Raw genomic sequence first — 12,372 nt, forward strand, 5'->3', positions numbered from 1 at the left:
TGCCTCCCTCTGACGGTAAGTGAACGCAGCTCCACGTGGTTGAGGTCCGGAGTAAAACCGGAGCAGAGAGCCCCGAACAGTGAGAGGCTTCCAGAGCAGCACCATGTCTCTGTACCGCAACTCCGCGTGGTTCCTGAAGGGAGTGACCGAGTTCACCAGGTAAGACCTCCGTCCTGCTGGGAGACTCTGAGGCATCACTGTGTGCTGTTCAGGAGCTGCTGCTGAGCCCTCAGAGCATCCTCACTGCTCTGGAGGACCATCAATCAATCCATTAGTTAGAGCTGCTCCACATCAGCGCACAGTCTCAAGTTTACTGGAGGTGGTAGGAAGTTAAGGCACAATATACTAACAATGGAAGAAATGTAATAGGTGAAGATCTTCTGCGGTGACTGCTAATAATGCGGCCAAATATTAAACTAAATGTCATTTTTATGGCTATATTGTCATTTAATTGTATTTCTCAGTCTAATGGGAGTAAACATCACACTATAATTAAAGTGTTAAAATGTTTCTCTTTACAGAATCCAGTCTGACACCAAATTCTCTATTGCACCTTTCATACCTTTATATTCTAACTGCTTAACTTTAAAAGTTGTCCGTATAAACCGTAACACTATTTGAATTGAATATGAATACATTAGAATTGAATATGTCTGTGTCTCATTTCTTAAAATTGTTTTGAACGTTGTAAATTTTTAATTTACGCCATGGTTGTGCGTAATGGACAGATGGGAGGATTTATAATGGCTTTACACTCTTGCATTACAGAATAATCAGTGTTACTTTCAAGAATAGAATGACGGAATGGAAATACAGACACCCAACTAAACAGTTCTAATGCCTTTTCAGTGAGACTTTCTTTTTAAAAAATGTACATATTTTATGCCAGGATACGTGGAGCCGAACTGAGACTAATTGATTAATCAATCCACATATTTTTTTTTTTTTTTTTTACTATTCTGACAATTTATCAATCATTTAATACATTTTCAAGAAGACATATCAAATATCTGCTGATTCCAGCTTCTAAAATAAGAGGATTTGCTGCTTGTCTCTGTTTTATATCATTATAAATTGTAAACTTTTGGACTGTTGATCAGACAAAACAAGACATTTGAAGATGTCACAAGGGTCCCAGGTCACTGAGATGAGCATCATTTACTACTGTCTGACATTTAAAAGAGCAAACAAGTTGAGAAAATAACTGGCAGATTGTAGCTGTGAGATAATCATGACATATTATGAGCAAACTAAGAAGTGAGTTTGTATGAGATGCAGTTATTTTGTAGAAGGTTACTTAGATTAAAGTTCATATTAGGATTGGATATTTGAAAGGGATAAGATCTGTTTTGGCCCATTGAAAATGTCAATGCAGATTTTTGTTTCTCTGGCGGTTTATTATCAGACTGGAGGTTTTAGTTTACCAGCATTTGACTGGCTCTGCTTCGCTGAACATAATGGAACTCTTGAAAATCACAGCTTTATGATTCAAAGCACAGTTTACAGTGACTCAGCAGGAGGCCTGTAAGACCATAAGTCATTTGTTCAAGCACAACAGGACTGTTAATACTTTATCAGGCCTATCTGATCTGTTGCAGCCCTGAGGCGCCTTTTCCTCATCAGCATACAGCAAGCCAAGTGCTCTGAAGAGGTGCTTTTGTGATTGTTTCCCTTCTCTCCTTTGTTCTGTGTTATCTTTACTCCCAGGGAGCTGCCCGGCAACCCGCTCTGACCCTGCACTAATAGCTCTCTGCATGACACCATCGAACAGAGCGGGCATTTAACCCCCCTGCCTTCCCCTTAATCCCCCCTCCCCTTCAGCCGCCCTCAACAATGGCATCTAGGACAATGGGGGTAATTGAGGTCCTCAGTGCCACACATGCTCTCTGTGGTGCACCCACATAAACCGGTGCTGTTGTCACCGCCGGTAGTCTCACCCCAAACGTCTTCTCATCAGACGCGATGCCAGGCACACTCTCTCCTTCATTGTGTCGGTACAGTAAAGCTGTGAGGAGACGTACAGTAAACAGGCTGAGCTCAAACACTGAGCCTCACTGACCTCAGCACACGCAGCAGTGAACTGAGCACAGACAGACATGCATGGAGCCGGATGTGCAGCTCAGCAGTCAGCTGTCACAGATATGATGCAGTTAAGTGTGGTGTCTTGCAGGAAGGCCTTCTTGGCAGCTTCCAAACGGTTTGTGGAGAAGGACCTGGAGGTGTCCCTGGCTGGACGCTCCTTCATGATAACAGGAGCCAACAGCGGCATCGGGAAAGCCTCGGCCATGGCCATCGCTAAGAGAGGTCAGCAAGTCAGCACAGATATGAAGACAGCAGAACAACACGTGTTGAGATTGATGTGTTCAAAGTCTGGTATTTTTACAAAGGGTTGGTAGAGACCACAGTAATAGTTGATTTCATTTAGCAGTCACAATAGCAAACAAAACGAGCAAAAATAAATCTATTACATCAAAAAACTGAAAAAGAAACAACATCCATCCATTGATCATCTATGCACTGCTTAATCCTGGAGTCTATTCTAGTCAACTTAGAGTGAAGGCAGGGGACACCTGGACAGGTCATCAGATTATCACAGGGCTACATATAGAGACAAACAATCACACTCACATTCACACCTACCGACAATTTATCCATCCATCCATCCATCCATCCATCCATTATCTATACACCGCTTAATCCTCACTAGGGTCGCGGGGGGTGCTGGAGTCTATCCCAGCTGACTCGGGTGAAGGCAGAGGACACCCTAGACAGGTCACCAGTCTGTGGCAGGGCTACCGAAAATTTAGAATCACCAATTAACCTCAGCATGTTGTTGGAATGTGGGAGGAAGCTGGAGAACCTGGAGAAAATCCACACATGAACAGGAAGAACATGCAAACTCCATGCAGAAAGATCCCAGGCCGGGACACAAACAGGGGATCTTCTAGCTGCAAGGTGACGGTGCTAACCACCGAGACACTATGCAGAAACAACTTATTAAACCTATATATTTTTACCATAATTATACACAGCAACAAAAAAGAATCTGAAGAATAAAACTTGGAAGAGGTGGAATAAAGACTTAGTAATTTATATAATTCATGGACTGAGATACAGACAAACTGATCTACTGTCTTGCAATTATGGATCTTCAGATGAACAAAAATGTTAACATACATATATGCACATGCATATATCTACACATACATACACAGAAACAAAAATAACTAACCAGTTAAACAAACTTCACTGCTATCTGGCCCTGAACAATTGATATAAACTGGCAGAATATCTCCTTACTGTCAGAGTTACCAAGCAGACAGATTCTGACCAAATACTGACTCAGTGGACACAGTCGAACCATAGACGAAGGACAACACACAAAGCTGAGACTACTGACACAACACAAGAAATAGTCTTTGGTCATTGCATGACAGGTGAGGTAGAGATGGAGGTGACATTCCTATTAAAATGTGACAAATACAATAATAGAAAACAGGAATACTTGACAAATTTTGACTCATTAATCCCAAACTTCTTAGAACTATTTGATCGCAAAAAGCAGCAGATTCTATTGGGAGAGACACAGCGATGAGCTGCACAATATGCAGCGACATGTCACAAGCTGAGGAACGCATAATTAAAACAACACTGAATATGACAATTATCTTGACATAGTCTATTATACATGTGACACACACACACACAGACACGTATTTCTATAAACTAATTTGTTTTCCAGTTAAATTTTTTATTTATTTTTTTATCTTTTAACTATGTATTTTTTTTTCGAATAACACTGTCCTTGATGCTTTGGCAATATTGTTGAACTACTACTAGCAGAATGGGAGATATTCTCTCAGGAATATGAACAGTTGTTATTCTTGTGCGCGTTCATTTCCACACAGCTGCACCTCATCTAACTACCAACATAAAGGCAACTGTAACCATAAAGATCAATAATAAAAATAGAAATAATTTTATAAAATGTAAAAGTTCCTAATTATATTTTACAAACTGGCACCTGTTCAGGTAGCAGGTGGCTTTATGAATATAATAGTATATATAATCCCAACTGTGTAGAAATGATACATAAATCAAAGCTACAAAATATTACATGTATATTACAGTGATGTTCTGCGTGTATTTTGCAAGGAAGCAAACAGTTGTAGAAAAAATGTTCACTCACTAAGATGGTGCTCTGAAAAAAAAGTTTGTAGCTGTATTTATAAACCTTTTAGGTAGCATTAGTCCAGTTTTTCCTCAGATAAATCCTTAGCTCTTCTTTTTCCTTGCTGTTATACCCAGATAGTATTTTTGCCAGCTGCTATAATCATTTGATCCGTGTCACAGGTGGAACGATCCACATGGTGTGCAGGAACAAGGACAAAGCCGAGGAGGCGAGGGCTGATATTGTCAAGGAGACGGGAAATAAAGTAAAGTGTGACTCAGTCGATCACTAACTGAACTGAAAAAACAGCACAGACAGCCTTCATATGGAGTCTGGTTCCCACTGAAGTGACATTATTCATTACTGTAAATGGCTGGTGTCGTTATAGGAGGTCTACGTCCACATCCTGGACCTGTCTGAGACCAAGAAGGTCTGGGAGTTTGCTGAGTCCTTCAAGAGGAAGTACAAGACTCTCAATGTACTGGTAAGTAGTCTGAGTTTTTGCCTTATGCTGGCACCTGCTTCATGTCTCTTCTCTCATATTTTCTGGTATGTTTTGATGCAGTTTAAGTAACAAGATATTTCATACAGCCAGTAGAAAACCCCTTATAATTCCAAGTCTCACCGTGTCCAGATCAATAATGCCGGCTCCATCATGAGTCAGAGGGACGTGAACGCTGAGGGGCTGGAGAAGAGTTTCGCCACCAACGTCCTGGGTGAGTCACAGGTCGAGAGTGAGGTGTGAACAGAATGTTGATATGAGAGAAAGATGGGGAAGGGTAGAAAACTTGAACTGTTTTTGCGTTGTTTAGGGGTTTACATTCTAACCAAGAGCCTCATTCCACTGCTGGAGAAGAGCCCAGATCCCAGAGTGGTGAGTCTCACAGATACAGCTTGTGCTGTCAGAATGTCCTGCTCTGCTGTACATTTGACTCACCTCACATTAGTTATATGCACCTTTATTGCCCTCAAGAAATAGACAGTAGACTATGTAGCAGAAAGGCAAATTTCAGGCAAAAGCACTTGAAGATGTTACCTTGGGCTTTAGGAAATGTAGGTGGGCATTATTCACCATTTTCTGGCATTTTTCAAATCAGATTATTAACTGAATAACTGATAAAATAATCAACAGATTAATCATAATTAAAATACCACTTATCATCTGAATTGTGGTGGCGTCACCCCAGCTCTCTCACCCCTGTCTTCACTCTTCCTGTTCAGATCACCGTGTCATCAGGGGGGATGTTGGTGCAGAAGCTCAGGACAGGAAACCTGCAGTCTGAGAGAGGCCGCTACGACGGCACCATGGTCTACGCCCAGCACAAAGTAAGACCTGAGCTCCAAGCCCCTCATCAGTCTGTTCACACAGCAAATAATCACAAGTGATGGACTGTCAGGCTTTAAAGTCCTTCAGTGTTCTGAGTTTCTTAGGAATCCACTCAAAAAGAAAGAAAAAATAAAGAAATGTATATATATATATATATATATATATATATATATATATATATATATATATATATATATATATATATATATATATATATATATATATATATATATATATAGATATAGATACATCACAAATCTAAATTATTAGTTTTCTTAGGGATTCTCAGTATACATGTGATTGATATATTATGGTCCAATTAGTTGGAATCTTATTGTTATTTTCTGATAATAGAATTTCACTTGATAATTATGACCGATAATGAGAAGTGTGGCTGTGGAGGAATTTAAAACACAGTTATGAATGGTGACTTCACCTCTCTGGCAGGGCAGATAAATCAGTGCTTGGGATGTCATCATTGACATGGCTGGATTAATTACTTTAGGACTGTTGGACATCTTAAAAAAAACAACTATTTGAATGTTTTAATGTTGTTCTCATACTCTTTTGTGACATTTTCTCCTCTGAATAATCAATAGAATATTAAAGACAATATTTTTTTTATATGTATTGATAATGAAATTGCTCAGCACATTGGAAACATTTAAGCAAATGGTTTAAAAACTACTTTACAACAAATTAGCTCATTGTGAACAAAAACAAAGGTCTTAAAACTCACTAGCGTACAGTAACTAAGAGCATCTACTCAAATGCTGTTTTTAAGTGTAATATTGATGTACTTCTACTCGAGTACTTCTATTCCACTACATTTCAGAGAACAAGATTGCACTTTTTCGTCCACTACACTTATCTCATAACTTTAATTACTTTTAAGATGAAGACTTTACACAATAGATGGTATAACAAGCTTTTAAAATACAGCACACAGTTAAAGATTAACCCAGTAATTTCTAAGCCGTGTGCAATTAGCTAACATTAGGTCACCAAATATTTACTTTCCCCTTTAAATTTCTCACATGGCTAAATTTGAATAAATGTTCAAATGATCCAGTGATGAAACAGAAACAAAAAACATCCAAAAATTGAAACCGTCCTCTCCTATAAATCATGTTTGGAGCTTTATCTTCTGTCCCTGTTTTTAAAACTGTATATAAAGAAGTCCAAACCTGCAGCAGCTCCAACAGTAACCTGCTGCTGACACACTGATGCTTCACTGTTAATCTAATGAAGGCAGATATAACAAGACAAGCACTCAGAGAGCGCAGTACCCCACCAGGGCTGCTCAGTCGTTGTAGCATTTCTGACGGATGAAACCTTTAATAAAAAATGACCTTGCGCTGAGCACAGGTGTGAGTTATGCATGTGTACGTTATGTACTGATACCAAATCGCATGACCTAAATATGTAGTGAGAATTGATGAGACTCGGAAACACCCCCACAATGTAATCAACTGTAAGTCCCGATAAGTCCACAGTGGTGGATTTGTATTAGGATCACAATCATGTGATCATCAGCAGGCAGCTGATGTTACGTTCACTTGTTGTCATAGTTACAGTGATGCCGTGACGCTATCTCATAATGATACAGAAATCTTTAACAAATCCGTGGATACGGACTATAAGCCGCATCACTGCCAAAATCTAATCACTGAGTCCTTGTGTCATTTCTGGCCTTCCCTGAAAATTTCATCCAAATCCGTTAGCCCGTTTTTGAGTAATCTTGCAAACAGACAGATGGACAGACGGACAAACCTACGCTGATCGTCACATAACTCTGTCGCATTCCTTGGCGGAGTATAATTAATCAGTCAGAGGCACCAAACCAGTATTTTTCCTCTAATATGTAATTCTGTTTAAGTATTTTCATACAGAACCTTGCCTTGTAATGGTGTGTATTAAAATTGCTGTATTGGTACTTTCACTCAAGTGTCTGAATACTTGTTCCACCACTGTTAAAACTACACATGACAATGTTAGAATTGTGCTCGGATATCTCAACTGTACTACCTGCTCTTCTTCTAAAACATGTTCCCACGTGTGTGTGTGTGTGTGTGTGTGTGTGTGTGTGTGTGTGTGTGTGTGTGTGTGTGTGTGTTCTAGAGGCAGCAGGTGGTGATGACAGAGCAGCTGGCAAAGACTCACACTAACATCCACTTCTCCGTCATGCATCCAGGCTGGGTGGACACCCCAGGTAATGCCCACTCACACACGTACACACTCCTCCACTTCCAGAATATTTTGGGGTTAAAAGATGAGATGCAGATTAACTGGCACCCTGGTCCAAGTTGGTTTCCTCTGTCTGTCATGTGTCTGTCCGTCCCAGCGGTGGCCAATGCCATGCCGGACTTCCATCAGTCTATGAAGGAGAGCCTGCGGACCCCAGAGCAGGGGGCTGACACAGTGGTGTGGCTGGCCGTCTCTGAGGCTGCCGCCACAAACCCCAGCGGACGCTTCTATCAGGGTACGTTGTTGATTAGAAAGCAACACTCACCTACCTGCTTATCAATTAGAGGCTTGTGCGTTAGAAAGGTTTTGTGCAAATTTAAGTCCCAAAAAGTGGAAAAAAAAACCCCGAACTGTGCTTGAATTGAAGAATGCTTGAATTAAGTGTTTGTCAGTTGTGGGACGGGTGTGTGTGTGTGTGTGTGTGTGTGTGTGTGAGGGTTTGGCTTGTGTCCATTGCAGCTGGAGTGGGCTGCTTTTGGTGCCAGATACTGCCAGAGAGTACAGTGCCTCAATGAGCAGACACACACACACACACACACACACACACACACACACACACACACACACACACACACACACACACACACACACACACACACACACACACACACACATTTGACATTTTGTGACATTTTATAGATCAAACAATTTGATTGATTGATTGACACATAGTTAACAGATTAATTGACAAGCAGTCGATGATGAGCACCAACTTAGTGTTTTAGTATTTTAATCACTTATCATTGCTGGGATTTTAGTTAAAGCTGTAGAGGTGAAAAAAATCTGAACAGACAGTCTCTTTTGTATACTGAGATTTGTGAGGTTCCAGTCAGAGGTAAAGAAATAGTGGCTCTGTCATGGAATGGTAAACTGCAGAGACATAGAGGAAGGTTGGTTGAGCTCCCCTGAAAACTTCAATTTTGGGGTGTCTCTAAATTATTGACAGTATTTTATTTTTGCCATGCACTTGTCTGTATCTTCAGCATCATGAATCATGTGTAGAACTAGAATATTAATGATGTGTGATTCATGCATAAGGATTTTTTTTTCTGCTTCAAAATGGCAGATAAAGCATTTTATTTCCTCTTTGTCTTTGTAAAACTGAATATATATACAGCTGTATGGCTCTCTCTCTCTTTCTTTCTTGTAACGTCTTCATGGTGCTAAAACAAACAACAGCCGGCAGCAGCAGCTACTTTGATTTGGTGTTCTTATTTTATCCTTAATTAATAGGAATGATGAACAGCTGAAGTACTTTCAAGTCCTTTATAAATGATGTATCGGCCATTCTGCCAACCATGAAAAAGTGAAAAAAAAGTGAGCATGCCTTGAAACCATGGAGTAGTTCACACAATGGGTATGGTTACTATATTTGCACATATCATTCAGCCTCCTTCAATTGGGAATTCTGGAGTAGTGCATTGTGCTGTAGGAGTTCTGTTCAGTCTTTTCAGTCACCAACAGACACGGAGCAAGCAAAGTCGCTGTTGTCGCCACGGTAACCTAGAAGCTCATCAAGTCATAAAGTGGAAATGCTAGTTTTCTTTATTATCTTTATCTTTAATCTTTATTCTGCCGCTTCTCCAAGTCCAGGTCACACAAATTTAATTAATCATACAATTTAAAATTACATCTCTGATTCCTCTATAAGCTTCAGCAACTTAGATGAGAAAGACTTTGCATGCAGCAGACGTTGGCTTTTCTTTACTAGTCAGAACTTGATGTGAGAGTGGCAAAGAGAAAGATAAAAGTACTTTTTATGGTCGCTGTATTTAAGCCAGACCAGGGCTCAGAGAACACACATCATTCAATAGAATATTCTTATAACTACACTACCATTCAAAAGTTTGGGGTCACATAGAAAAGTCCTTAATTTTGAAGGAAAAGCAGTTTTTCTTTCAATGAAGATAACAAGAAATGAATCAGAAATCCAGTCTAGACATTGTTAATGTGGTAAATGACTATTCTAGCTGGAAACGGCTGATTTTTAATGGAATATCTCCATAGATGTACAGAGGAACATTTCCAGCAACCATCACTCCTGTGTTCTAATGCTACATTATGTTAGCTAATGGTGTTGAAAGGCTAATTGATGATTAGAAAACCCTTGTGCAGTTATGTTAGCACATGAATTAAAGTGTGAGCTTTTATGGAAAGCATGAAATTGTCTGGGTGATCCTAAACTTTTGAACGGTCGTGTATTTTCATATATATCTTAATTAAACCTTCCTGTGTGTTTGTGTGCAGACCGAAAGATGGTGTCCACCCACCTGCCGCTGGCCTGGACCCACAGCTCCTCTCTGGAGGAGCAGAAGTTAATGTCACTGCTGGAGGACTTGGCCAAGACGTTTCAGCCACACTGAGTCTGCAGCAAACTGGGTACAGGTACACCACTGACACTAACGCCACCAGTTCCTACTGACCGAGGCTGGGCTCAGCGTTTCCTCACCCTGCTGGAAATCTGCCCCAGGACAGGGAGGGGAACAGATCTGGGTCTATTTAATGTCAAGTGTTTGGAGTGGTAACAGTCTGTGATCAGTGGGTTGAAGTGGAACAGATAAGAAGACATACTGTGAGTGCTAAGATGTGTTTGGGAAACCCAGCCTTACAATGACAGATTAAACTGAGGGATTAATGACATTTGTAATGCTTTGTAGCAATATATATGATAACATTTGTTATTTCTGAGCTTAACTTTATAAGGACTAAACATTACATTGTATGAGTGTTTGATAGTGGTGCTGCCTTTGAGATGTATCGCTGATGGGGGGAACGCTCATAAACCACAAACAACCACGTCTGTTACTGTGACTTCATTACCGTTGTCAATCAGATGGGAATCTGATGTGACCAGAGTCACTCACACACCAGCTCTGGGTTCAATGCCAATGCTTGTGTTTTAATGACTAACAAACGTGCCCAGTGGTGTGCATTTAATAGCTATGTAGGTAACTTGTCTATTTGCTTTATTGTATTGTAGTGACTGTGCTGTACAGGTTGAACCCAGACTGGAGACCCAGCGTTCTATCTCTGAGCCCTGTGCCTTAAACACAACACAGCAGCATCACTTGACATGTGCAATATAATATATTCATTTATGACATGGTGATATCTGCCCAGCACCTTTAAAAAGGCCTTTTACTTACTGTGACTTTGGCTTGAGTTGATCATGTAAATGCATGCTTGAATAAAAGAAAATTACTGATTCTTTTGCGTCTTGCTCTGCAGCTACGAATCTACAGGAAACACACACAAAAAAAGAGTCAAATAAACATATCAAATATCTTTATTAAGCATCATTTTTCTCTCTGTGCTCTGGTTTGAGGCCACAGTGAGACTACAGTCAGTATTGTATTGTCAACAAAAGTCTTTAAAAATACAGTTTATTTGGAGATATACAGTAACAACATCCTGTTGGAACAGCAAGTGTCTTTTACAAGCAGTTTTGAGGAGAAAAATTCAAACAGAAAACAATTTGCAGAGTTTGAGATTACAGGCCATGGTGTCGTGGAAAATGAGTCATGTTTTAATGGCAATATGGCCGCCACCCATCCTGGTGTGTGTCTAACTAAAGATGACAAAAACTAAATGCCTCCTATAACTGCACCATCTGCTGAAAGAAATGGATATAAACCATTTACAACATGACAAAATCCATCGCTTCCTTCCTGCGACTGGCAGGCAATCTGACGATCTATTTCATGAGCTATTTCTGCAAACAGCCAATCCTGCCATCTATCATACCTTTAACATCTCGTCTATCTGCTGCGCCTGTTTCAAGGACACGATAAGAAGTAATGACTGGAAGAAACTTCGATGTCCAGTTAACTGAAACAGGAAAGGAGAGCTCGGACTCCTGATTGTACGGTAGCATCGCCGTAAACCCTGTAGATCCCTGATAACGCGATGTGACGAGTGTTCAGAATACTTGGGGTTGGACTGACACATCAGTGTCGACTGTTTATCTAATATGGCAGAAGTTAAGATACCATTTAAGTCTTGGAAGTATAAATTTTAAAGCTGCACTAATCAATTTTATCACAGTAATTAATCAAGTGACCATGTGTAATTTGAAAGGGGTCACTTGTAATGTCAAGCACTCGAGGAATTATCATCTCACGCTGAAGTTCCTCAGCTCCGTCAAACAATTTATGCCTTAAAGATCATTGTTTTGGTTTTACATTCCACAATTTTACTATTTCTGTTCAGTCTTCCTGCTTTTATAAACAACAATTCCAGCCAACTGTCTTCAATAAAAAGCTCTCATAAACCCACTGTGCTCCACCTGCCTTGCATAGCATGATACATAACAACATATTTCACTGAAGTTGAGCTGTTTTCATGTATCTTTGTCACAACGATATTGTCAGTGCTGTTCACATCTAATTCTGGTGTGAGCAAATGGCCAAAAAGCAAAAGTAAAAAATACAACAGCAACAAAATGAGCCGGTGCAGCTTTAGGTCTTGAACATGTTTACTGTTTGTAGATATTTTAGATACTTAAAGCTGCACCAATCTATGTTTTTACTTTCACAAAAGATGCCATAACTGTCTGTAACACGAATAGGCAACTTCTTGATTATGTTTTCAGCCCAGCAGCTCTACAAAGTGATGTCACTGGTGTGTT

At 40.0% G+C, this 12,372-nt stretch overlaps 1 protein-coding gene across 1 annotated transcript; it reads left to right on the forward strand.

Annotated features, from left to right (window-relative positions):
* Positions 1–24: 24 nt before the first annotated feature.
* On the forward strand, positions 25–10,951 carry dhrs12la (dehydrogenase/reductase 12-like a). The gene is made up of 10 exons (XM_023283218.3): positions 25–159; positions 2,171–2,304; positions 4,354–4,436; positions 4,560–4,655; positions 4,806–4,887; positions 4,984–5,045; positions 5,393–5,497; positions 7,620–7,710; positions 7,843–7,980; positions 9,993–10,951. Exons 1-10 carry the CDS (start codon positions 104–106, stop codon positions 10,106–10,108), a joined length of 963 nt encoding a protein of 320 aa, XP_023138986.1. The 5' UTR covers positions 25–103; the 3' UTR covers positions 10,109–10,951.
* Positions 10,952–12,372: the final 1,421 nt, after the last annotated feature.

Source organism: Amphiprion ocellaris, chromosome 7 (genome assembly GCF_022539595.1).
Source record: "Amphiprion ocellaris isolate individual 3 ecotype Okinawa chromosome 7, ASM2253959v1, whole genome shotgun sequence".
Classification (NCBI taxonomy): domain Eukaryota; kingdom Metazoa; phylum Chordata; class Actinopteri; family Pomacentridae; genus Amphiprion; species Amphiprion ocellaris.

What these genes read in the sequence shown, in the direction of transcription:
- dhrs12la (XM_023283218.3), top strand. Translation starts at nt 104, where the DNA reads ATGTCTCTGTACCGCAACTCCGCGTGGTTCCTGAAGGGAGTGACCGAG. An exon ending in ACAAGACTCTCAATGTACTG is followed by an intron (nt 4,656 to 4,805) that starts GTAAGTAGTCTG and finishes CACCGTGTCCAG; the next exon opens with ATCAATAATGCCGGCTCCAT. An exon ending in CAGCGGACGCTTCTATCAGG is followed by an intron (nt 7,981 to 9,992) that starts GTACGTTGTTGA and finishes GTTTGTGTGCAG; the next exon opens with ACCGAAAGATGGTGTCCACC.